The sequence below is a fragment of the Rhamphochromis sp. 'chilingali' genome, assembly GCF_963969265.1.
Source record: "Rhamphochromis sp. 'chilingali' genome assembly, chromosome: 3".
NCBI classification, from domain to species: domain Eukaryota; kingdom Metazoa; phylum Chordata; class Actinopteri; order Cichliformes; family Cichlidae; genus Rhamphochromis; species Rhamphochromis sp. 'chilingali'.
In genome coordinates this window covers 22,202,877-22,227,292 of record NC_137931.1, presented here as the reverse complement: position 1 = coordinate 22,227,292, position 24,416 = coordinate 22,202,877, and the positions used below count along the sequence as shown (strand labels likewise).

At 39.1% G+C, this 24,416-nt stretch overlaps 1 protein-coding gene across 4 annotated transcripts in view; it reads right to left on the bottom strand.

Moving 5' to 3' along the window:
* LOC308393761 (inactive dipeptidyl peptidase 10-like) overlaps positions 1-24,416 on the bottom strand; it is a 148,044-nt gene that overhangs the window by 26,540 nt on the left and 97,088 nt on the right. For all 4 annotated transcript variants that reach the window (XM_080877735.1, XM_080877736.1, XM_080877734.1 and 1 more), the window contains 8 exons: positions 19,330-19,424; positions 12,577-12,651; positions 6,814-6,866; positions 6,641-6,722; positions 5,263-5,383; positions 3,327-3,481; positions 2,068-2,165; positions 1,858-1,981 (listed from right to left, as the gene is read on the bottom strand). In XM_080877735.1, the coding sequence (XP_080733861.1) occupies positions 1,858-1,981; positions 2,068-2,165; positions 3,327-3,481; positions 5,263-5,383; positions 6,641-6,722; positions 6,814-6,866; positions 12,577-12,651; positions 19,330-19,424 (803 nt within the window). The remainder of the gene's footprint in view (positions 1-1,857; positions 1,982-2,067; positions 2,166-3,326; positions 3,482-5,262; positions 5,384-6,640; positions 6,723-6,813; positions 6,867-12,576; positions 12,652-19,329; positions 19,425-24,416) is intronic.

Here is a 24,416-nt window from a genome sequence, read left to right as displayed (position 1 = left end):
GCTGCAAAAAGGGGCTAGTAGATGAGGGGAGCGTTTTTTATCAAAACAAAGGACGCCAAACTAAAACACATAAGTACAAACACAAGTTAGTAAAAGTGGGTCATACTCTTATAAGTACTACATTTACTCTCAAGTTATGTTAAATAAGCCACGTTTCATACCCCCCCTCCCCCCACTAGGCATCAAAATCACTTAATATACTTCAGGTAGAAATAACATGATCATATTATTATATTATTAATAATATTATATTATTACAGTACTTCACTCATTAACTATTATTGTGAGTATAGTAATAACACGTACAGCGATTTATCATCTTTTATTAAACTGCAAATTAGATTTAGTCAGTATCTGTTTTATTCTGTAAGATAAAGTTATCTCACTTCAGGTACTGAGGCTGTGAAGCACACCAACGTGGTAACTGAAACCTGCCATAAATGTTGCCATGAGAGAGTCAGTCTACGATCACTGTGGTATTAAATGGGGTCAAGTTGGCAGTTATATGCAATCTGTTTATGATAATAACAGCATAACAGCATAATTAACAGCATAATTATCAGCAATTAACTCTGATAAATCATTGCACATCACATATCTGTTGCTGTCTACATGGAAAGAAATGAATATCTAACTATCACATTTGTGCTCAGCAGCCTTCCTGTTCTGTAGGAACATTACCAGAATGCAAACTGCTGGCAGCCACCAATGATGTTACCAACAGTTCAATCACCAATTCAATACAATCGTCAGACAGCTACTGGTCTTCTTGGAGATGTGAGGAGGTTGCTGTCCTATTTTTACTTGTGCGACTAAGCTATTAGCTTGCAGTCAATCAATCAAGTGTTTTGATTGATTGATTTTTCCCACCCCTACCACAGACTGTAAGAACGGTTTTGAGAAGCTAAAGGAACTTACCAGTAGGTCTGAAAAGAGTTTTAGGCTATGCCCATCAGTGCAGTCCACCACTGCCATCAGCCTTAGAAGGCAGGGAAGACCAAAAACTGTTTCTATGCCAAACTGGACTTCTCCGTGTCTGATAAACTGGACTTTATGTCACAGAGATTGGTCATTCTTCCAAACCATCTGCCAAGCTGCCAAACCAAAATCCGCAGAGCATAACCGCTTTTCACCATCTTTAAACCCGTCTGACAACAACTCCATTTTTATCAGTCCATCCAGTTTTGGATGTGTGGAGGTGAACGTCAGATACCTATGATTTCAGTTTTAGAACCAAATGACCACATTTATGACAGTTTCTCCATCTTGGGTCTTGACAAATGAATGCCAGTGTTCTTTATTCACAGAGAGCGCAAGTGGGAGCAGGCATGCTTAAAGCTACTTTGGTGTATCAGTGGACTCATCGGCCACGTGGCGGCCTGATGCAAAGTCGACACTTAGAGAAGTTCCAGTGCTTTCTGGCACATAGTCCTCACCTAGCAGCAGCTCACACTGACTTGCACTGATTGAAGTGTGCACCATTACAAGCACAGCACCATCTGCCTATAAGTCCTGGCAAAGGGTCAGAGGCTTGTAAAGTGGCAGCTTTGATCTTCTTGTAGTCAAGACTGCAGCAAAGAGCTTCTGCCACTTTACAATTTACTCTGTATCAGAGTGGCCTACATGCCTCAGTGTCACAAAAGACTGGGACTCGCTGACTGTATATATCTGACTGTAAATAAAGAAAAGCAGAACAACTGGCCCTAAGAGAGTAAAATAACAGTACAACTTTAATGAGTCTGATTCTTCTCAACTCACAGCAGTGCTTTGGGGTACACTTAAGTAATCTGCTCTGTATGCAGACAATGAAACTCTGAACTAAGTTTCCTTCCTGAGGTTTAAATCAAAAGCACTAACCTGAAGACAGACTCCTATTGTTGCGTCACACACAGTAAGCAGAGAAGCGTTCTGGGGCCGATTGAGCCACTGCACGACGAGGTGAGTATTACTGATCCACTTCACCATGGTGATATAGAAATCCCTGCAGAGAAGACACAGAGAGGAGACTCGAATTGTGGATTTTACACCTTTCTGTGCCAGCCCGAGCTTATGTTTGTGTGTCGTCACCTGAGCGCGAGCTGATCGGGAGGCTGCATCTCCTGAGTGTGCGTCGCACCAACCAGGCTGACCACCGACAGCTTGACTGTAGGATTGACGTGACCGGCCTGATGGGACGGACACAGAAACATCCCCTAAAATCAGCTTTTTAATTTAATGTACATAAGACGAGACTGTGGTGTTGACATCTATACATAAAAGCAGAGAAAAAGTCTGAATAATTCATTTAAAATGAAAAGACAATGCTATAGATCACAGAGAGAATATGCAAGCTAACACCAAATAAATAACTGTTCATGACTTATTTCCACAAATTCTACTCTTCCACATAGCAGATTTTTGCATCCTCAGTTGTACAATAACTACAGCTGTGGTCTTCAGGTCATAGGATCATTTAAACGGTCAGACATATCATTGGTTGGGGAATTGCTGGTATCACGTGTACAGTGAGAAATTAATTCCCAAAACTCTGAGACAAAACAACAATCAACAAATCATCTAAAAAACAGGGAGATAATTTGTTTGTATGAATGTTCAGCCAACTTCCGAGTTTAACGCTTGTGGGTTGAGTGCAAACGTGTCCATAAGTATTGATGCGTTCAGTATAAATTCAAGATATCACGATGGGAATGACAACACCAATTTCAAAAAAGTTTGGATGCTGTGTCAAATGTGAACAAAAACAGAACACACTGATTGCAGTACTAAAATAGTAACTTTTGCCAGCTCATTAGGTTCATTGGCATCACGTCAGTGACATGATTGTGTATAAAAAGAGCATCTTTAAGAGGTAGAGTTTAACAAATCTGAAAAAACCCTGCATCTTCAACCTGTGGACAGATTTCAGAATAATGTTCCTCTACATAAATGTGACTTTGAATATCTCATCATCTATGGTGCATAATATCATTGAAAAATTCAGAAAATCTGGAGAAATCTCTGTGTGCAAGGACAAAGCCCAAAATCAACACGGATGCCTGTGGTCTTCGGGCCCTCGGGCAGCACTGCGTTAACAACAGGCATGATTCTGTCATCGAAAAACTGCACTTTAAGGTAATTACTTACAGTAAAATAATTTAAAATGATTCCACCTGAGCCAGATGTGCAGAGCAGTGACTTACTGCTACTCTGCTAATCTAAGGTTATTGATGTGGCATTGCCTTTTCCCTCTGGTATATTTAGATTTAGCTGTGTATTAGTTGAAGGATGAAAATACTGCAAAGAGCCTTAAAGAAAGCGACTGTCTATTCCTCAGAGCCCAGCCTCACCATTGGATATGGGTACTGTAAGCCTCGGGGATACGTGCTGCCGGTGAACTGGGGAAGAACCATGTTGGGTACCAGTGTGTCGTTGATGGTGAGGTAGGCCAGTCGTTCTCCATCAGGAGACCACCAGTGAGCCAAATATGAATGTAGAATCTCCTCTGATCAGGAATAAAACACACAAAACCATCTGTAAAACAGCTTTATTTAGATTTTTTCCTCTCATACTGTATTTAAAGCGACCCGAGGATCTACTTACATACATTAAGACAGATAGATCTTATGAACCTGCTGGTTTTCCCCACCTGCACTCCTATTCTTTTATTCTTTTATTTTTGCCTTTTCTAGGTCACTTTACGTTATTTAAAATGTAATCCAAAAACTGGTCAAAAGCACACTATTTGATGGAGTTGTGCTCCTCTGCTGTCAGAACATATCAGCCAAATGGCTGCAATCTGAAGTAAAAGCAAATGAAACAGTGAAAATGAACAGCTTTCAGTAAATCTACAAACAAAAATTATTCTGTAATGTTCCCCATCTCTCTCAGACAGCGTTTGTGCTGCTCTCTGTGCAGACTGCGCACACTGCACACACTATCACCACATTACTGAATTTGTTTACACAGAGACTTAATGGATCGTAGAGGCTTGTTGTTGATTTTTCATTGCCACTCTGCTGAGTTTGTGTAGTCTGCTCTGCTGCATTTTTAATGCCAAAGACAAATCTTTGAAAAACCGACAATCCACAGTGCACCCTGAAACTGTTTCCTCCACCAACGAGCTCACAGCGACTCTCCTGTTTCGCCTTCTGGCATTTAAAGAGAGAATGGCAAAAATTCAAACCACCTCGATTTAAACTTAGCAATTATTAATGTCACAAAGTTTTTATAACTGACTTTCTGAAGGTCTTAAATGAGCATTTTAGTAAGAGAAATTCAGAGAGTAACAAAAAGAGCAGTGAGCCAAATGCAATTTACAAGCGCACCGCTAATGGGAGCAATGCCACCTTTCATAAATGGCTGTTTCTGTGTCCATAGATGTGCTTTTTCTCTCTTTATTAGTGGAATATGTCAAAATGAGTAAAAGGAAAAGATCTCATGCTGAAAAATTGTAGTGCACGTTACAAATCTAGTAAAACCACAGCCGCTGTAGCCATACTCCAGCCTCCAGTATAAGTGTAACATCCTAAAGGTAAGACACTAGAATGGCTCATTGTTTATGAATAACATACAAACATTTAACACTGTAAGATAATGATATCTGGCCCATTGCAATGTGTGTGAATTTTAGTAAATGTTTTACATTTTTATTGCATTGCTCGTTAGTTATTTGTTATAATCATAGACTGTATAAAAAAGTTATTTGTTGTCATATTTACCAGCGGAGAGGTTTGCATGCTAACATTACCAGTCCTGTAAAACAACGTCCATCCTGCGATTCAGTGACTTGTAGAACAACTTACAGCAGCCCACAACAGTCAGGTTGAAGTCTGGACTTTGACCGGATCATTGCACCACCTTGATTCTTTTCTTTTTCAGGCACTGTGTTGGAGATTTGCTTTCTGTTTGTATGCTTGTGTTCATTGTCCTGTTGCATGCTTTATCTGTCAGACAGATGTCCTCACATTGAACTCTAGAAAACTTTGGCATACAGAGGAGCTCATGTTGGCTAATGTGTGTATCTATATGTGAAACCACAACTGAGGCTGATGTCATGAGGAATTTAGTCATAAGTAAAGTTCACACGTGTTTATAACTCATTTACATTCAGTGTCTGTGCAAGATTTAATTTCACAGTTATTCACATTAAGTCAGAGCTGGCATTTATGGTGCATCAGCCCAAAGTGCAGTTTATACATAAAAGTTGCACTTGTAGTGATTAAAGGGCTCATAAAAGATGCAAAGGACTCAACGTTCAGAGTCGATACACTCTGCGGCACACACCTTCGTATAGCCAGTCAGTGAGCCCGTTGAAAATGACTCCCTCCATCCCAGAGGAGGTGATTCTCAGAGAGTTGCTCCTCACGTCTGACTGGTAGTAGATGTTATTCTCAAAGATGTAGATCTGGAGAGGAAGACGAAGCGACAGCAGACACAAACACGCAAATTTAGTTTGTTTTTCCTCTCTGCCGTTTCTCACCCTCGTGTGAAGCTGCTTTTTGCTCGTCCACTTGATTTGTTTTTCTTTTTGATTTCCTCTCTGATGACATCTCTTTTTTATATATATTAAATCCCAGTGTGCACTGTTTGTTCACCATATTTCATCAGTGTTTTAATATTTGCATTTGAAGGTACAAACAGGATCCTGCATCTTCACCAATATCCTGAATCTTCCTGAAGTCATTTCCCGCTGCATTTGCTTCATTTCCACTGCTCTCTTGTCAAATGTCATTAGCTCCATGGCAGCTCCTCTGGCTTACATACACCTAATGCAGCTGTTGTTTTAATAGCTGTACAAATGTTACAACACTGACACCAACTTAGGAAAAATGGACCAAGAGGTGGAGGGTTCATCAGTGTCATGAGATCTTTTTTGTGAAACATTTTTCCATTTCATTGTGTTTTATTCGACTTCTGTTGTTCTGTCGATTTCTTATGTGCATTTTTATATTTCCTGTTTTTTGTAAGTTGCAGTGCATTTGACCTTTTAGAGCCACCACAGAAACATCTAAAAGAACTTGCAAAGAAATGATTAAAGTTGCCCTCAACTCATGGTGCTTAAAAATGACACAAAAGCACAGATTCTTACATGTCTCGTCAAGCAAAAATGCAAAACCTTAAGTAAAAGAGAATTAATCTGGTCTCTAGCTAAGAACGATGAAATAATCTGGCTGTGTTAACCTTCAGAAGTGAGAATGAGCTCTGGACTTGTGCTCCAAGTATGAAGACCAAAAAAAAAACCCTCAAAGTTTTTATAAAAGATATTTATAAAAAACATATATGTTATTCTTTTATATTGCTTTCCAACTACTGATAAAAGGCACTGCACTACATCAGCAGACATTCAAGGTTGTGCTGAAAGCTGCTGCTTGCTTTACAGTGCTGAATTTATTTCTACAGCACAGCGCTAAAATGAAAACAGGTGGCCCAGAGACTTCCTCACTCTACTAATAAGTCTGAAGAAGCACCCTGAGTGTAACATAATGTAAAAATGTGAAATTAACTACAGACGAAAACAGAGAACGTGTAAACACAACCTATCCTGTGGAGCAGATCCCCCTGGAGCGGCTGGGCAGCGTGAATTTATAAAAAGCCGCCGAGGACAGAAGAAAGGAAATGAGAGAAAGCATCACGCTTTAAAAACAGACACGCTCAGCCTTACCAGCTGCTGTCCTTGTCGTCCCCAGGCTGCGTGCTGGAGCACAGCATTGTGGACCTCGGGAGGATTCAGCTCCCTTACCTCCCTGTTGAACACACACACACACAGAAATAAAACAACCTGAATGCCGTCACGTGCAGAGAGCAGGTGATGATGAAAAGTCTAAACCGGCTTACCTCGTGTAGATGTTGTACAAGATATAAGATGCGGTGTATGAATATCTGTACATCTGAAATGAGAGAGCAAGCCATCACATAATGCAAACACTGATCCATCACTGATACCAGCCTTGCTGAGCAAAGACAAACCAACTGCAGCGGGAAAACTTTGATATACGTGCTGAAGTCACAGTCGTTTGCAAACATCTCGTTATTCTGCTTCCTGTTTGATTGCTGCTAAGACAAGACTTCAGGTATTCACACCCTGATGTATTGATGGATAAGAAACAGCTTCATGTTTACAAGGTGTCTCAGTGGGAAAGCGGATCTCAAATTCTTAAAGCCAAACATGCCTGTTTAAACCTATGGCTAAGCCTACAAACACATTTAAAGAAACCCTAACAATGCTGCCAGGCATGTTCGTTATATAAGATACGATTAAGCTGATAATCAGTCTCGAGGCATGTTTTACATTTGAGGAGATAAAGGGATTTCAGTGGAGAGATATTTCAGGAATTTTCTGAATGCAAGAAAACAAAAGTTAGGATTAGTCACCACAAACCAAGCTCAGACACTCAATAAGCATGATTTAAAACTATTTATCAGCTCAGCTTTGGGCTTCTTGTGAATTATGATCCCTTCACCCACCACCGTCCCCCTCCTTTGTAAAAGGCTCGTGATCAGAGGCGGAGGAGGGGAGGATAGGGTCACCATGACAGAGCTGCTAAGTATGGCGATGGTAGACAGCTATTTTGAGTGTCATTCAGTGTCATTCAGACGACCCTCAGATACTTCAAATAATCGGGTAGTTTTGGCTTTTTTAGCTGGCTGTTTGTGACATGAGGTTTTGTTTGATACCTTTAATAATTATGTGACTGCTGAATGAGTTCCTAAATCAAATCTGACAGTACATATGTAGTTTAAACCCTGGCGAACCTGAGTGTTCTGTTATTGTTCTGCTTCTTGCATTGGCATAATAAATCCATGTAGCAGAATATGTGTATGTTAGGGCTGCTCAATTAATCGAATTTTAAGCACGATTACGATCTAGGCTTTCAACGATCATTAAAAATGACTGAACCGATTATTAGCCCCTCCCTCGTGCTTTACTCTCACGCTGCTCCGTGTGGCAAATCGAGCGCACCTCTCTGCATTTTGAACACGTGTCACAACAATTAAGAGGACCCGAGGGAAGCTCGGAAAGCTAAGCAGAAGTTATTTGGGGAGGAGCGTGACTGCCGTTGGTTGAAAATAGAGGTAAAAAAAACTTCAGTGGTGTGGAAACATTATGGGTTCACGGAGTCAGACGTGGATCAAGTAGACATAGTGTGTAAGCTACAGTGTCGTAGCTGCACCACAGAGCAACACTGCAAAGTTTACATTTTTCATTTATTTTTTATATTGCAAACATTTGCACTGTTATCAGTATTTGCACACTATTTTATATTATTTTTTGACAATTTTTAAAGTCATTATTCAACACATTGTTATTGTTAAATAAATATCGTCAAATAATCGAGATCTCAATTTCAGTGAAAATAATCGTGATTATCATTTTTGCCATAATCGAGCAGCCCTAGTGTATGTCTTTGATGGTTTTATCGATGTTTCCGTTGCTGTCACTTCCTGTTTTATTTTGGTAAATTCTGTTCTCTGCTTGTGTTCTTATTTTAGGAGCTCGTGGTTGTTCTTGTTTTGAGTATGGTTAATGTTCGAGTTCTTGAGTTATTTTGGGGATGTTTGGTGGTTTTTTTGTTTTGTATTTTGGTTCTGTTTTCTATATTGGCTTTTGTTCTCCACTTGCTTTTCTTGATAGGTTTGTAAATGGTAAATGGACTGATTCTTATAAAGCGCTTTTCTACTCTCCCAGAGTACTCAAAGCTGTATACAACATGCCTCATTCACCCATTCATACAAACACTTCTAAACACAAGTGCAAACTAAACTACATTCACACTCCAATGAACGCATCGGAGGGCAACTTGGGGTTAGTATCTTGCCCAAGGATATTTGGCATGCAGACTGGGGAAGCCAAGAATTGAACCACCAACCTTCCAACCAGTAGCTGAACTGCTCTACCACCTGAGCCACAGCCACACCCAAGCACTTGTTTATTCCTTTTGTATTCCCATTGTGTTTCATTCTAATTTTAAATTGCTAACCCAAAAATTTGAGTAACGGACATCATGTTTTTTGTGTGTTTCTGGTAGAAACAGGTTATAACAGTCTTTTTCAGTGTTAGCTGTTTTGATTTTTCTCTCATTAAGCAGCTTAAAATTCTTCTTTTTGCACTTGGCTCTTTTTCTAATAACACACTTAACAAAACCTAGCTTGCTGGCAAAATATGCAAGTGTAAAACTTAAGGGTTATAATACACTCCAAGGATTTGTACTTAACTTCTATTAAATAGGAGGATTTCAGGACACAGCGGTCAAAATAAAAGCAGGCTCTTTTTTACGTACTAACACACATGTGTTCACGTGTGGAATAGGTGTAACACATCTTTATCAAACGATACCAAGGAAACTGGACGAGTTGTGCTTTACAGATTAATCTGCTTTTCACAGATTGCTGCTGACTGACTGACCTTCGCTATGATGCTTAAAATGATGTATGTTTACAAATGCTTCAGTAAAGTCATCTTTATCGACCCAATGATGCTATGAACTGACACGTCATCCATTCTGGCTTAAATATCTTGTGTTATTGCACTATTTGTCTTGTGTTTTGCTTTTTCTTACAAATATTGATCATACTGACATTTTGCTCAGCAAAAGCTGTCTCAATCTATCTTCATCAATCTCTCCTTACAGCCCAGATTCCCCTCTTGTCCGCGAGCAGGATTTTTAGAAGCTATTTACAGAACATCTGCATATTCATGAATTACCACTGCCAGTGGACTGGCCCCCAGGTTCACTTCAAGTCAATGGGAAACGAATCATGCAAATTTGGGTATACTGTATTTTATCAGAAGCACTGGGGGTACTGGCTCTTACTGTAGGCTTTGTTCAACAATTTTAAGTTAAGAATAATGTTACCGGATCCATTGATTCCACCCACCCAACAAATGAATGTGGTGAAATAAACTAGGCAAGTGTGAAAAGTGTAGAACCACCTTTAGCAGCAAAAATTTGAAGTAATTGTTTTCTGCCTAACTTTATCATTCTTTACAATGTTGTGGAGGAATTTTGGTCCATTCATCTTTATAATGTTGCTTCGGTTCAATGAAGTTTGCAAGGTTTCATTTATGCACAGCTCTCTTAAGGATATCAGATCAAAGGATTTCAATCAGGTTGAAGTCTGAAGTTTGACTGGTTACTACAGCATCTTGAATTTTTTTTCCACCCATTGCTTTTTGTCGCTGTGCTTGAGATCATTGTCCTGTTGCATGACTCAGTTTGGTCCAAGCTTTAGCTGTTCAACTTGCCCTACATCTGACTCTAGCATACTTTACGTGTTGTTCAGAGTCGACTCAATGACTGCAAGCTGTCCAGGTCCTGTGGCTGCAAAACAAGCCCAAATCAACACCCCATCACCATGTGCTGACAGATGGTATGAGGTATTTGTGCTGATGTTGGGTCTAGTTTTGTGCATTATCATCAAACAACTCCACTTTGATATCATCTGTCCAAAGGACATTGTTATGGAAGTCTTGTGGTTTGTTCAGATGTAGCTTTGCAGACCTAAGCTGTGTTGCCATGTTCTTTTTAAAGAGAGGAGGTTTTTTTCAGGCAATCCTCCCAAACACGCCATACTTGTTCAGTCTTTTTTAATTGTACTCTCGTGAAATTTAACATTTAACATGCTAATTAAGGCCTGTAGAGTCTGAGGTGTAATTCTTGGGTTTTTGGCAGTTTTTCTGAGTATGCAAAATGCCAAAAGTTCTGCTTTTATAGAGGTGCTCATACTTGCTGATCATTAACTAATCAAGTCCATTTGATTGGCAGCACCAGGGTGCTATTTACCCACTTAATTACACTGGAAGCAGTGAGAATGGACTTAAACTATACAGCCAAAAGTATTAGTTTGTTTGTCTTCAAACATGTATGAACATGAGTGACGCCCCATTCTTAATCCATAGGGTTTGATAGGTCAGTCCACCATTTGCAGCTATAACAGCTTCAGCTCTTCTGGGAATTTTTGACCGGTTCTTCCAGAAGCACATTTGTGACATCAGTCCATGTCTTTATGGACCTTGATTTGTGCACTGGTGTGCATGCTGCAAAAAGAAGGGGCCAACCCTAAACTGTTGCCACAAAGTTGGGGCCATGAAATTGTCACAAAAACACATAAAAATGCAAATTTGACAACTTGAACAAGGAAAGTACTAAATGTTTTTTCACTCTTTGTTACAACATTTTAGATACCACTTCACATCATGTGGCACATTTATAAATGCCGACTGTAAAGCAGTGGAGGCTTGGGTGGTTAAACATTTGCTTTTAAACTGTAACACCGGCAGTTTGACTCCTAGTCCAGATCTCTCTCCTGACACTTATCTTTTGTGTTTTTGGCCCTCAAATCCATGGTATCACTTAAAAACTGCTTGCTCTTGAGGTAGGAATTTAAAATTCTCAAATACTGGAAAAATACAGGAGATTAAATCATGTTGTTTGTGCAATTTTGGCCCTTTAAAGTTGCATGAATGATTTAATTCACTGGAAACCACAAACCACACTTTAGGTTTTCTGATTTAATTTCCCCCAAAAGTGCCTTTAAAGTCAGAAGACTCCTCTTACAGCACCATGTATCTGAATATATTAAGTATGCCCTCACTATGTAATCCAAGCTTAATATAAATATTGGAATATTAACTAAGGAATAAAACAAACTTGAACTGGAAGAAATTCAACTGAGTGCAACTAAAAACCTCAGGAAGAGGCTTTAATTGTACTTAAGGGGATATCATGTTGCAGTAGATGGTAAACAGGGGTGCGATAAGTGGAGGGTATATTAAAAACGTAAAGCTCATTGAAAATAAAGCTGTTTACATGTTTCTATATAAACAGAAGATGTTCCAAGGTGTGGTTTTTTTTTATGGTAACAAACACCGATCCATCCTGCTGAGAGGCCCTTAAACTGGTGTTGCAGACCCCAGTGCAGGATGTACAAACATCCACCTCAGAGTTTTTCAGTTGCTGCAGACTTTCTAAAGCCTGGATGCATCGCTTTGCAAACAAATCTAAAAATCAATGGAAAACCTGTGAGGGGAGGAGAGCTTCGTGGTGGATGACTGACCGCTAACAAACAGAAAAACACAAAAATACTGAGAGACAGAGTGAAAATGCACAGGAAGGGCAGAGGCACACAGGCTCACCGCAAATAAACACACACCTGCTCAGCACAGGTGCAGCTCTTTATACTCACAGAGAAACGGTGGGCGCGTGCAGCGCGGTAAGTATTGTGTTTTGCAATCAGCTGGTGTATGCTCAGTCTAAAGTGAATGCTTTTAATTTATGTCGCTTCCATTTTTTTATGGGTTTGAAAAACAGTTTGTCTGAGAACAAAACAGCATGATTAGGAATAAAAACATCAGGTTGCTGCATGCATATAAGTGAATGAAAGCAGAATCGGTATTTCACAGCAGTGTCAGTACCGTCCTGGCTGGAAATGAAACAAAAGGTTTGTGACAGTGAGGATGAACTCCTGCCGTAGGGTGTGTGCTCACGAGGAAGCAAATAAAAAATGCACCATCTGTTCTGTTTGCTCTTTTTTATGTGATGTTCAGGGGATTTTGATTTATCATAGTGGGTTGTGGATGCATTTTAATGTAAAACTCACCCGTTTGACGTCATAGGCAAAGAGTGCATACTTTAGATCTGCAGACAGGGAGTACTTTGCCACCTTGAAAGAAACCTGATTGAAAAAAAAGAAATAGAAGAAGAGGAGAAGATTTTTTTTATGTTTTTTTGCTCAGTCCACATTTATATCAAGCAAGCAAACAATAGCAAAAAAAAAGATAACAGAGAGCTCAAGCACTCAGGAGGCAGGAATGGACAACTGGTAGGAGTGGGGCGAAAAAAATTGATTGAGCACTGGTATTGTGCGGCAATATTGCATCCTGATAAGGTTAGTTACCAAGTGTTAATAGATAAACTTCCTCCTAAATCGATTAAGTTCTGTATTTGTTTTTTAGCTTAAACATAAGTTCCATAGGTCAGATATATATTTCACCATTTGACCCAACTCTCCACTTGCTTCATCTCCACAACTGCCAGGCTGCTGTCCTACTTCCTACCAATGTTGGGACTCTGCTCTTATTGTGATGCTTCACTGAAGTCTACAACGCTTCACCTCTTTCCCATTTTGTCATGTTACAGCTGTATTCCAAAATGGATTCAATTCATTTTGTACCTCAAAATTCCAATCACAATAACCCATGATGACAAAGTCACAAAAGTTAGCTTGAAATTTTTTGCAACTTCATTCAAAATTAAAAAAAAAACAAAATATGTATATAGGTATTCAAGACTTTTGATGCTACAAGCTTGGAACACCTATTTTTGGGAAGTTTCTCCCATTCTTGTTTGCTCAACCTCCCAAACTCTATCAGCCGAACACACAGCTGTTTTCAGACCTCTGCCAGCACGATCAGACCAGGTTAAGAAGGTCATCTTTATGGACTTTACTGTGCCACTGGAAGAAGGCTGTGATGAGGCTCAGGAAAGGAAAACCCTAAAATAAATAAATACCAAGACATTATCAAAGAGTGCAGACAGAGAGGGTGGCAAGCACAGCTGTTTTCTGTAGAAGTGGGGTAAAAAGGGAATGAATTGAAGACAGCTGTGTGCAGGATTAGGGAAGCAGCAGAAAGAGCCTCTTGCTGGTATCAAAGGGAGGAGAAGGGCTGGAAGAATTAAGTTGCTGAGAGCTGAGCCACCAACAGGAGGGTGTTGGGTTTTATGGTCAAGCGTCAAATTCTGATTCTGATTTTTCCTAGTTGAGGTAAAATCTGGAGGTTGCTGTTCTATTTTCACCCCAGCTTTTTTCCAGGTTTTGCCCCAGGACAATGATGAAAAAAAGAAAAGAAAACTAATGCAGCAGGTAGAAGCTAATGTGGCAGATAAAGGTCACAAAACCACACGGGAACCTCAGCAGGTTGTGACATTTCTGGTATACGAAGTGGTAGACCAACATTTTATAGACAGCATTTCAAAATTTTGCAGAGTCTGAATAATTAGGCAGGCTTAAAAATTAAACAGCATGCATCACTTCTAGTGCCACTTTTTGCCTTATGTGTCGTTTTTGCAATTATTTGCAAAAAATTAGGTGCACAGCTGACCGAGGGAAGCTGTGCAGCAAGACAGGCCAGTGCTCGGTTTAGATGCTGAAGCTGTTTGTCTATGCAGCTATCGAGCATGGGTCAAGACCAGGGGCGGAGCGTGGGGGTGGCTTACTGGGCTTAAGCCCGGGTTGTTTTGTCAGAAGCCCGGGGTATTTTGGAGTGTAATTTTTTCATAGTTAGATGCCTGGCTGACAACTGTATAAAACAAAAAGTACACACAATATTCGAAGCACATAGTGCACACTGTGGGAATTTACGACTGTGCGTGAATCCCCCCCTGATATTGGTATGATCCAAGCTCAGGCACTAAGCGACTGAGCGAGGGGGCGGGGCAGCTGCTGCCCGTCAGTGCGCTGTTGGAGAGACTGAGCCAGCCATACTAAGGAGAGCTTAAGTTTGACCAGGTACCAAAGCAAATCATTCGTACCGTACAAATAATGTAAATATGACGGTGCATCACGAAAGATTGATATCAAACTGATCACTTGACCAATATTACGTTACTTGCTCTTCAAGTGAATCAACAAATGGCGAAATGAAAAGCCGAACAAATGCTATTTTTTTTTAGAGAGTCTTAGCTTACGTGTGTTTATTTCATATTTTCAGTTCTCACCCTCCCCGACTAAATCGGTTTCAGTTATGTACTGAAATATAAGAATGGACATTAGAGGGTTCTTTCAAAGAAAAAACTCAGGTAAATGTTATTTTATATATTATGCTTTGTATGTTGTTCAGTATATTTCTATGCAAAACAAGAGGGATTTCAGTACACAGCAGGATATTCACATTTGTAACCAGATATTTACACTTTAGGGAGAAAACATAAAACATTTTTACTGCACAACATCAATTCAGAGTAAACTTTTGTTTTAGATAAATATTGAAATATCTTTTGAATTAGTTAAATGTCACAATAAAGAGAGACAGAGCTTTCTGTTTTTTATCACTTTCATCAAATTTAGGAGTACATGTACACTAAGTTTATTGTTAATTAATAAGAAACTCCAGACGATTCCATTCTGAGCTGAAGAAGCTTCTGATAGGTTAGTAGAGTCCATGTGAGTAAACAGGTGGCACAGCTGTGGATGCATATAAGGCAAAACACAGAGCCTGTTTCTGTGACATGGGAAAATCAAGAGATGTCAACCAAAACACCAGGAAAAGAACTGTGGAGCTCCATAAGTGTGGCTCAGTTTGAATACAATTTGGTGCCATTTGCAATTAAGAAATACAGACGATTTCTCTCTTTACTCTTAAAGTTAACAAATATGTTTTTTATATTTATCAATCTAAAAAAATAAACATTTAGTCTGATTTGATGTTACAATTAAAAAGTGTTTTTATCTGAAGAGTTTGTAAATGTCTGTATATTTGATGATTGTCAGCACAAAGAGGGAGAGAGGAACAGAGAGGGAGATGGAGAATGAGGACAGAACAGAGATGAACAAGAGCAGGTGAGACACACATGTTAGTCAAATGGTTGTTTACCAAAAGTATCACCGTATCATAGGTCCTCATGTATCTCGTACCTAGTGTTTCTTTTTAGGTTTGTTATTTTTCAAATTCTATATTTATTAAGTTATGCAGGCTTGTTTGCACAACAAGGCTAAATAATTATATAAACTTTTCTCAATCTAAATATTGTACTTTGGTAAAATTAAAAAATAAGTGTAGTGCAGGTCTATGATGATTTTTAGTGCTGCTATCATCTAGTTCTGATTCTGGTTCTGTCTTGGTTAAGTCCCAAGTAGTCCTGATTTTGAACTGTTGTAGTCCTGTTTTAATTCTGGATCAGTTCTTGGTCTGGTTGAATTGGGGTTTAGTCCCTGTGTCTTGATACAGCCCCGACTTCGTTCTGTCTTGCTGCTTAATTAAAAAACTAGTTTAAGGTGTCCTGCACATGTGATATATATTTTTCCCTATATGAAGTCATTCTTTTTTGAACAAAACTCAAAACAGAGCCAATTAATCTTTCAGTCATTTCTACTCCCCCCCCCCCCCCCCCCCCCCCAAGGGAAAAAAAAATCCCACATGCATACTATCCTTTTGGGCTAAGCCCCGGGTGTTTCAAATGTCTGGCTCCGCCTCTGGTCAAGACTATGACTTCTCATCACCGAGGCCACCTCTGTCTTTTGATTTCATCATGGAGCTACTCATTTAAGCATGTTGATGTAGAAACATGCTTCCCGGTGACAGCGCGGCTGAGAATAAATGGTTTATGATTGTGATGATGGAACACCAACAGGATTATAATGATGCAATTAGAAAGCAGCCAATTTAGCCCTGCACTGGAATAATTTAAAATTCCTGGAAGTAATACATGTGTGACAACTCATGATGAATGTTCATTTGTGTGCTCGCATCAGGTTTTAGAGAATTATCTAAAATTATAATTCACACGTCAAATCCTCTTTTCCAGGTAAGTTGAGGTGAGGATCAACCTTAAAGAGAGGTTTGAGTTTGTCCGCAGTGCAGACAGCCGGGCAACCAGCGTCTTCACCAGGAGGCTACTGTATTTTTATTGTGCAGATAAAGCAGGGATGAGACTTGTTTCCTGCAGCCTCTGGGGACCCAGCAGCCAGACAGTAGAAGAGAAAGCTTTGTGATGAGCACTAGACAGAAGTAAGATCGCAAGGCCAGTGTCCAATTTACTGTGCCAGTTCTGTAATTCTGTTTTCTTTAAGTCCTAAAAGATGATATTTGTGTTTTAACGTGTGCATGATCAGAGGTTGAGTAATCAAACTTTGTATAGAGGTACATCTTTGACCCCTGAAGGCTTTCAGCTACATCTGATATTAAGATGGTATCATTCTGCAAAGCAACCACCTAGCATTAGGCTAAAATGTGCCATTTATAGTCTTTTAAAAACCATTATATCGTTTTAATTTTGTAACATTAACATCTAATTTATATCCCCAAAACTTGAATATTAGGTTCTTATCTAAATCAGATATTACTAACCCTACCAACATACTAAAATTACCCTTTTGTAGCTTTTACACATCTAGAACACCTTCTAAAACCATTATATCATTTCAAATTAATGAAATGATCTCCTTTATGTCCACAAAACATAACTATTGGGTAGGGCTGCTCAATTAATCGAATTTTAATCTAAATTACGATCTGGGCTTTCAACGATCATTAAAAATGACTGAGCTGATTATTAGAATAGAATAGAATAGAATTCAACTTTATTGTCATTGCACATGCACAGGTACAGGGCAACGAAATGCAGTTTGCATCCATCCAGAAGTGCTTTAGTGATATAGATATATTACAATATATATATTAGCAATAATATAGATATGTAAGTATATTACAGAAATGGGTCTATTATGGTATGTTATAATGTACACGGTATGAAGTATGTTGTGAATATTCTATAACTATAAGTATGTACAGGCTGTAGTGAGTACAAGCTATGTACAGGATATGAACAGGATATAAATATGAAAAACTATACAGAATATGAAATAAATAACTTTACAGAAATCTGAGATATACAGTTATACAGAAATGGGAACTATGCAAGTTGTAAACAGTTATTAGCACCTCCCTCGTGCTTTACTCTCGCGCTGCTCTGTGTGGTAAAACGAGCGCACCTCTCTGCGATTCGAACACGCGTCACAACAATTAAGAGGACCCGAGGGAAGCTCGGAAAGCTAAGCAGAAGTTATTTGGGGAGGAGAGTGACTGCCGTTGGTTGAAAAGAGAGGTAAAAAAAACTTCAGTGGTGTGGAAACATTATGGGTTCACGGAGTCAGACGTGGATCAAGTAGACATAGTGTGAAGACCGCTCACAAAGTGACATACGATCAAAGAATGAAGGAGCAGCAACTTTAGTTGACATACCTCAATGTCAGTTTGATGCAATTGTGCATTGTGTGGCTACACAGCTTGCCTTGATTTGTATGCATAAATATTGTGCAGTATTTTGAAGTTCACTAAACATAGATGTTTACATTTTTCATTTATTTTTTATATTGCAAACATTTGCACTGTTATCAGTATTTGTACACTATTTTAAATTATTTTTTGACAATCTTTAAAGTCATTATTCAATACATTGTTATTGTTAAATAAATATCATCAAATAATCGAGATCTCAATTGCAGTGAAAATAATCGTGATTAGCATTTTTGCCATAATCGAGCAGCCCTACTCTATACACTATACAGAGGTCAGCAACCTGCGGCTCCGGGGCTGCATGCGGCTCTTTAGTCCTTATACTGCGGCTCCGCGTGGTTTGGGAAAATAACTTAGAAGTATTTAGCTGAAGTGTATTTTTTGTGTTAGTTCATTTTTTAACTTGTAGTTCTAAATTGGAAGATTATTGTGATATTGAAATATAAAAATAAAATTATATTCTATTATTTTTTCATCGCTCAAAATAAGTCCCATTGTAAACATATCATGGCAGACCCGACGATATTTGCATGAACATGCTTTTCAGCATCTCTTTATTGACCACTTTTCACACACGGTTGCTGTACGTATACAGCCGGCTGTAGCTTTGCAGCTCACAGCCCGACACACACCAACACAACAGCATAGAGAGCACAGACGTTAAGGTGGCGAGGCGTGATTGCGGGTGCCGCTCAGGTGCGTCCGCCTCCCCTAAGCGGCGCTGCAGACCACGCCCCGCCACACACATTAACCAGGTAAAATACATATTTAGGCAGAATTTTGCAAATATCTATTTTTCATCTTTTAGCAGCATAGTGCTTTTTTTCCAATTATTTTTTAAAAGTCAGGTCAAGGCTCCAAAAGCCCAAAGGCGATATAAGGGTGGCGGCTCACAACAGTTTTTGTTTGCTGGATCATTTTAGTTCAGCTGGGTGTCTTTCCTTTGGTTATATTTCTTTAAGAGTTCAAAATGTGTTAATTACATGAATAAAATGTAATTTTCTCTGTAGCACTTCATGAATTTCATAAGCAACACACCTTAGTTGTTCACACAAAGCATAAAGGTAAAAAACAATATATACAGTGTTATCTTCATGTTAGATGTCAAAAAGTATCTGCGGCTCCCAGTGTTTTCCTTTGTGTGGAACCCGGGTCCAATGGCTCTTTGGGTGTTAAAGGTTGCTGACCCCTGCACTAGTATGTATATTCACACATCACATTCCTTGGCAATCACCTAACAGTGAAGTAAAATGGCATTCATAGAATATAACAGCTCAGGCGCATGGGCGTGTATTGGAATATTTAATATGTTTAAATAAAGAAAGTGTAAAAACACTCACAAATATGCTGTTGCTGAGGAGAACGTGTGTGTCATTCAGGTCAAAGTCAAACTTGATGACATCTCCATCCTGGTTCCTGTAAACCACCTGTGAATCTGATAATGGAGAGAAAAATACGTAAGACATAAAAGAGCCAGGAAAACATGTTTTTAAAAAAACAGTACACTCAGAATTAGATACAGACCACAAGATACCACAATAAAGCCCAAGTTCAGTTCATGTGATTGTCTGTTATCTTGCTAAAAAAAATTTAAATTACCAGAAAAATTTTAGACTCAATATGTGGAGGGTTCCAGACAAAGTGCAGAACCAAGACAACAAGAACATGTGGACAAGAAGACAAGTGATGAGGGGTAAGTGGTAACACCACGAAGACCAAACCTCTTCATGTACCATCAACAGATAAAGGATGAGGCTGACTTCAAGAAGTCCTACCAGTGGGGCAAGAAAAGGCAAGTGTTCTGATCATGGCTGCAAACTCATGCCCTGAGCACAGTAAGTGTCACAGAGGCAGCACTGAAGGTGCACGTGTGCAAAGAAGCTCTAGGACAGTCCAGCTGCTCATGACAGTAATTGTGTAATAGTGTACAGGAACATTTGTGCTCGTTAAAAGCTCACAAGTCCCACTGGGACACTCCACTCCAGCGCTCAAGTCCTGTGGGACCTCAAGTTCCAGACAGATAAGCCGCTGCTGGCCAACCAACCAAAGAAAGATACGCCAGACACGGGAGAAAAAAAAGGCAGTTTTTATAAATGTGGCTGTCCCAGCTGACGGCATCGGGAAGGAGTATGAGAAGATGTTCAGTGAAAAAAAACTTTGACTGAACTTCTAGTCTTGCAGACTTTCTTGGATCGTTAGTGTACAGAGGACTAAAATGTACATTTTCCATGTATTCATTACTCTGTAAAGAACCAGCGATTCATTCAAAATGCATTAAAGACAAAGTTTCCCTCAGAAGTTTGCTGGTTGATGATGATTTTGTGCCCTTAAAGTGGATTCTGTGTTCTGTGACTGAGATGACCATGGAGTCAAAACAGGACGGCAACCTCTTTGAAACTAGGAAAACAAAAATAGTGGTTGCCTGAGAGCGTGCAACACATTCACCTTCTGAATAGTTGCATACTTCACTTTGTGAGAGGCAACCTGTCTCCAACATGCCAACATGTTGCAATCAGTCTGAGTGCAACTCTGAACTACATATAACTACATATATAACAATCAAGTAAATTTCCCTTGATCAGATTCCATTAATTTTAACATTACTTTGGACTTCTGTGACAAAATCACACACAAATATTACATGTAATTAAATTAGTTCAAGTCAGCAATTTGGGGCATATTTTTTTTGAGTGTGTGAGATTCTGGTTGACCTTCTGTCTATGTAGACAGTAGCAGATTTGCAAATTTCACCAGTTTATTACAATTAATAGCTGTAATGCCACAAACAGTACTGACAGTTTTAAAGTATTGCATGTAATTCCCAACTTGACCAACTTAACTTCCCATCTTGAGGCACCAAAGTAATTATATCAAGACAGGAACTGCCTCTGAGTGGCAGGGGCGGAGCGTGGGGGTGGCTTACTGGGCTTAAGCCCGGGTTGTTTTGTCAGAAGCCCGGGGTATTTTGGAGTGTAATTTTTTCATAGTTAGATGCCTGGCTGACAACTGTATAAAACAAAAAGTACACACAATATTCGAAGCACATAGTGCACACTGTGGGAATTTACGACTGTGCGTGAATCCCCCCCTGATATTGGTATGATCCAAGCTCAGGCACTAAGCGACTGAGCGAGGGGGCGGGGCAGCTGCTGCCCGTGAGTGCGCTGTTGGAGAGACTGAGCCAGCCATTCTAAGGAGAGCTTAAGTTTGACCAGGTACCAAAGCAAATCATTCGTACCGTACAAATAATGTAAATATGACGGTGCATCACGAAAGATTGATATCAAACTGATCACTTGACCAATATTACGTTACTTGCTCTTCAAGTGAATCAACAAATGGCGAAATGAAAAGCCGAACAAATGCTATTTTTTTTTAGAGAGTCTTAGCTTACGTGTGTTTATTTCATATTTTCAGTTCTTACCCTCCCCGACTAAATCGGTTTCAGTTATGTACTGAAATATAAGAATGGACATTAGAGGGTTCTTTCAAAGAAAAACTCAGGTAAATGTTATTTTATATATTATGCTTTGTATGTTGTTCAGTATATTTCTATGCAAAACAAGAGGGATTTCAATACACAGCAGGATATTCACATTTGTAACCAGATATTTACATACACTTTAGGGAGAAAACATAAAACATTTTTACTGTACAACATCAATTTAGAGTAAACTTGTTTTAGATAAATATTGAAATATATTTTGAATTAGTTAAATGTCAGAATAAAGAGAGACAGAGCTTTCTGTTTTTTATCACTTTCATCAAATTTAGGAGTACATGTACACTAAGTTTATTGTTAATTAATAAGAAAACTCCAGACGATTCCATTCTGAGCTGAAGAAGCTTCTGATAGGTTAGTAGAGTCCATGTGAGTAAATTGGTGGCACAGCTGTGGATGCATATAAGGCAAAACACAGAGCCTGTTTCTGTGACATGGGAAAATCAAGAGATGTCAACCAAAACACCAGGAAAAGAACTGTGGAGCTCCATAAATGTGGCTCAAGTTTGAATACAATTTGGTGCCATTTGCAATTAAGAAATACAGATAGTTTCTCTCTTTACTCTTAAAGTTAACAAATATGTTTTTATATTTATCAATCTAAAAAAAGAAACATTTAGTCTGATTTGATGTTACAATTAAAAAAGTGTTTGTGTTTTGATCTGAAGAGTTTGTAAATATCTGGTTTCAACTGTATATTTGATGATGTTGGTGTTTGGCTTGATTGTCAGCACAAAGAGAGAGAGAGGAGAATGGGGACAGAAGAGAGATGAACAAGAGCAGGTGAGACACACATGTTAGTCAAATGGTTGTTTACCAAAAGTATCACCGTATCATAGGTCCTCATGTATCTCGTACCTAGTGTTTCTTTTTAGGTTTGTTATTTTTCAAATTCTATATTTATTAAGTTATGCAGGCTTGTTTGCACAACAAGGCTAAATAATTATATAAACTTTTCTCAATCTAAATATTGTACTTTGTGTAAAATAAGTGTAGTGCAGGTCTATGATGATTTTTAGTGCTACTATCATCTAGTTCTGATTCTGGTTCTGTCTTGGTTAAGTCCTCAGTAGTCCTGATTTTGAACTGTTGTAGTCCTGTTTTAATTCTGGATCAGTTCTGGGTCTGGTTGAATTGGGGTTTAGTCCCTGTGTCTTGATACAGCCCCGACCTTGTTCTGCCTTGCTGCTTAATTAAAAAACTAGTTTAAGGTGTCCTGCACATGTGATATATATTTTTCCCTATATGAAGTCATTCTTTTTTGAACAAAACTCAAAACAGAGCCTATTAATCTTTCAGTCATTTCTAACCCCCCCCCCCCCCCCGCCCCAAGGGGAAAAAAAAAATCCCACATGCATACTACCCTTTTGGGCTAAGCCCCGGGTGTTTCAAATGTCTGGCTCCGCCTCTGCTGAGTGGTAGCTGACCTGGTCCCTATCGTCTACATCTGGAATAAAATTTAATTTAAAATGTACTTTAATCGATCATTTGAGTTTTGACAAGTCACAAGTTTAAATGATGACAACTGTGTTTTACTTTTATGGAGAGATGAAGTGAACTGATGACAGCCTGAATTAATAAAGAATTTTAAAAAAGCTCTTACTCGAAGTTTAGTCTGTTTCTGTCAGAATAAAAATGGTGTAAACTTCTGATTTGAATTTCTTGAAAAATCACTCTGCTTCACATGTTAACCACACTGAACCAGAAGCAGCTGTGCCTCCCTCGCCTTCCCTCTTCACAAGCTCCTGAAACTCATTTAGAGTGAATTTGTGGCTGATTGCAGGAGCGGCAATCACTCACTCACTGCTATACGAGCAGAGGCAGCTTTCTGGCTGAATGTACTCTAATGCAGCGTAAAAAAGCTAATGTGCATTCACATTGTTAGAGAAGAAAAACACATGAATAGATGCAGCCATTTTTAGCATAAATACGTAATATTGCTGGTTTGATCCAACTGCAAGTGGCTACAATTATCTCTGTTTTTTGAAAAGAAAAATGCCAAAGCTGGAAAATGAACACACTGTGCAGCTACATTGAACTCACCTTTAACATACAGACTAGAGGAGCTGGATAATTTTTTCAACCACTGACTTTCTGATTAGTTGATGATCTGCTCTATTTACTGAGCCTCTGCTGCTCACCTCTTTGTTTTGGTGCTGGAAACTTACTGCTTTTGTTACCTCTTTGTTACTAATAGTGGGCAAAGATGGGCCTGAAAACACTTATGACAAAAAAACCACACTTTTAACAACTTGCTGTGGATCACTAAGTAGCATTTAGCATGCAAACAACCAGATATTTTCCCCATGAAGTCAAATTCAGTATTTAAATGGGCTGATATTTATTGAATTATATATATATACAACTTGCATGGCATGTTTCACCTGATAATGACTAAAAAGTAATTCATAAAGATATTTTAGAGCTTATTGTTTAAAGAAATATATACCAACAGCGCAAGCTAGCAGTCACTGGTCATCACTGACCTTCCCCTTGTCCTTTTAAATTTTAGAGAAAGAAGAAAATGGCAGGAGTTCGTATATATTCAAGAAGAAGTGCTTTGAGAACAACCCCTCATTACGAATATTCTCCATGTTGAATTAGAGGCTAGTTTCCTGCGTCACAAAAACCCAGCAGCGATGACGTCAAAGGTCTGCCTGGACTCTAATCTCCAAAAGAAACCACCTTAACAGCCATCCACTTTTTAAACTGCTTATACAATTCAGGACTGCAAGGGGGCTGGAGCCTATCCCAGCTGTCATGGAGCGAGAGGCAGGGTACACTGTGGACAGATAACCTGTCTGTCACAGGGCTAAAACAGAGAGATAAAAACCATTCATGTTCTCAGTCAATTTAGAATCTCCAGTTAACCTAACATGTACATCTTTGGAGTGTGGGAGGAAGCCAGAGGACCCAGAAAATTCC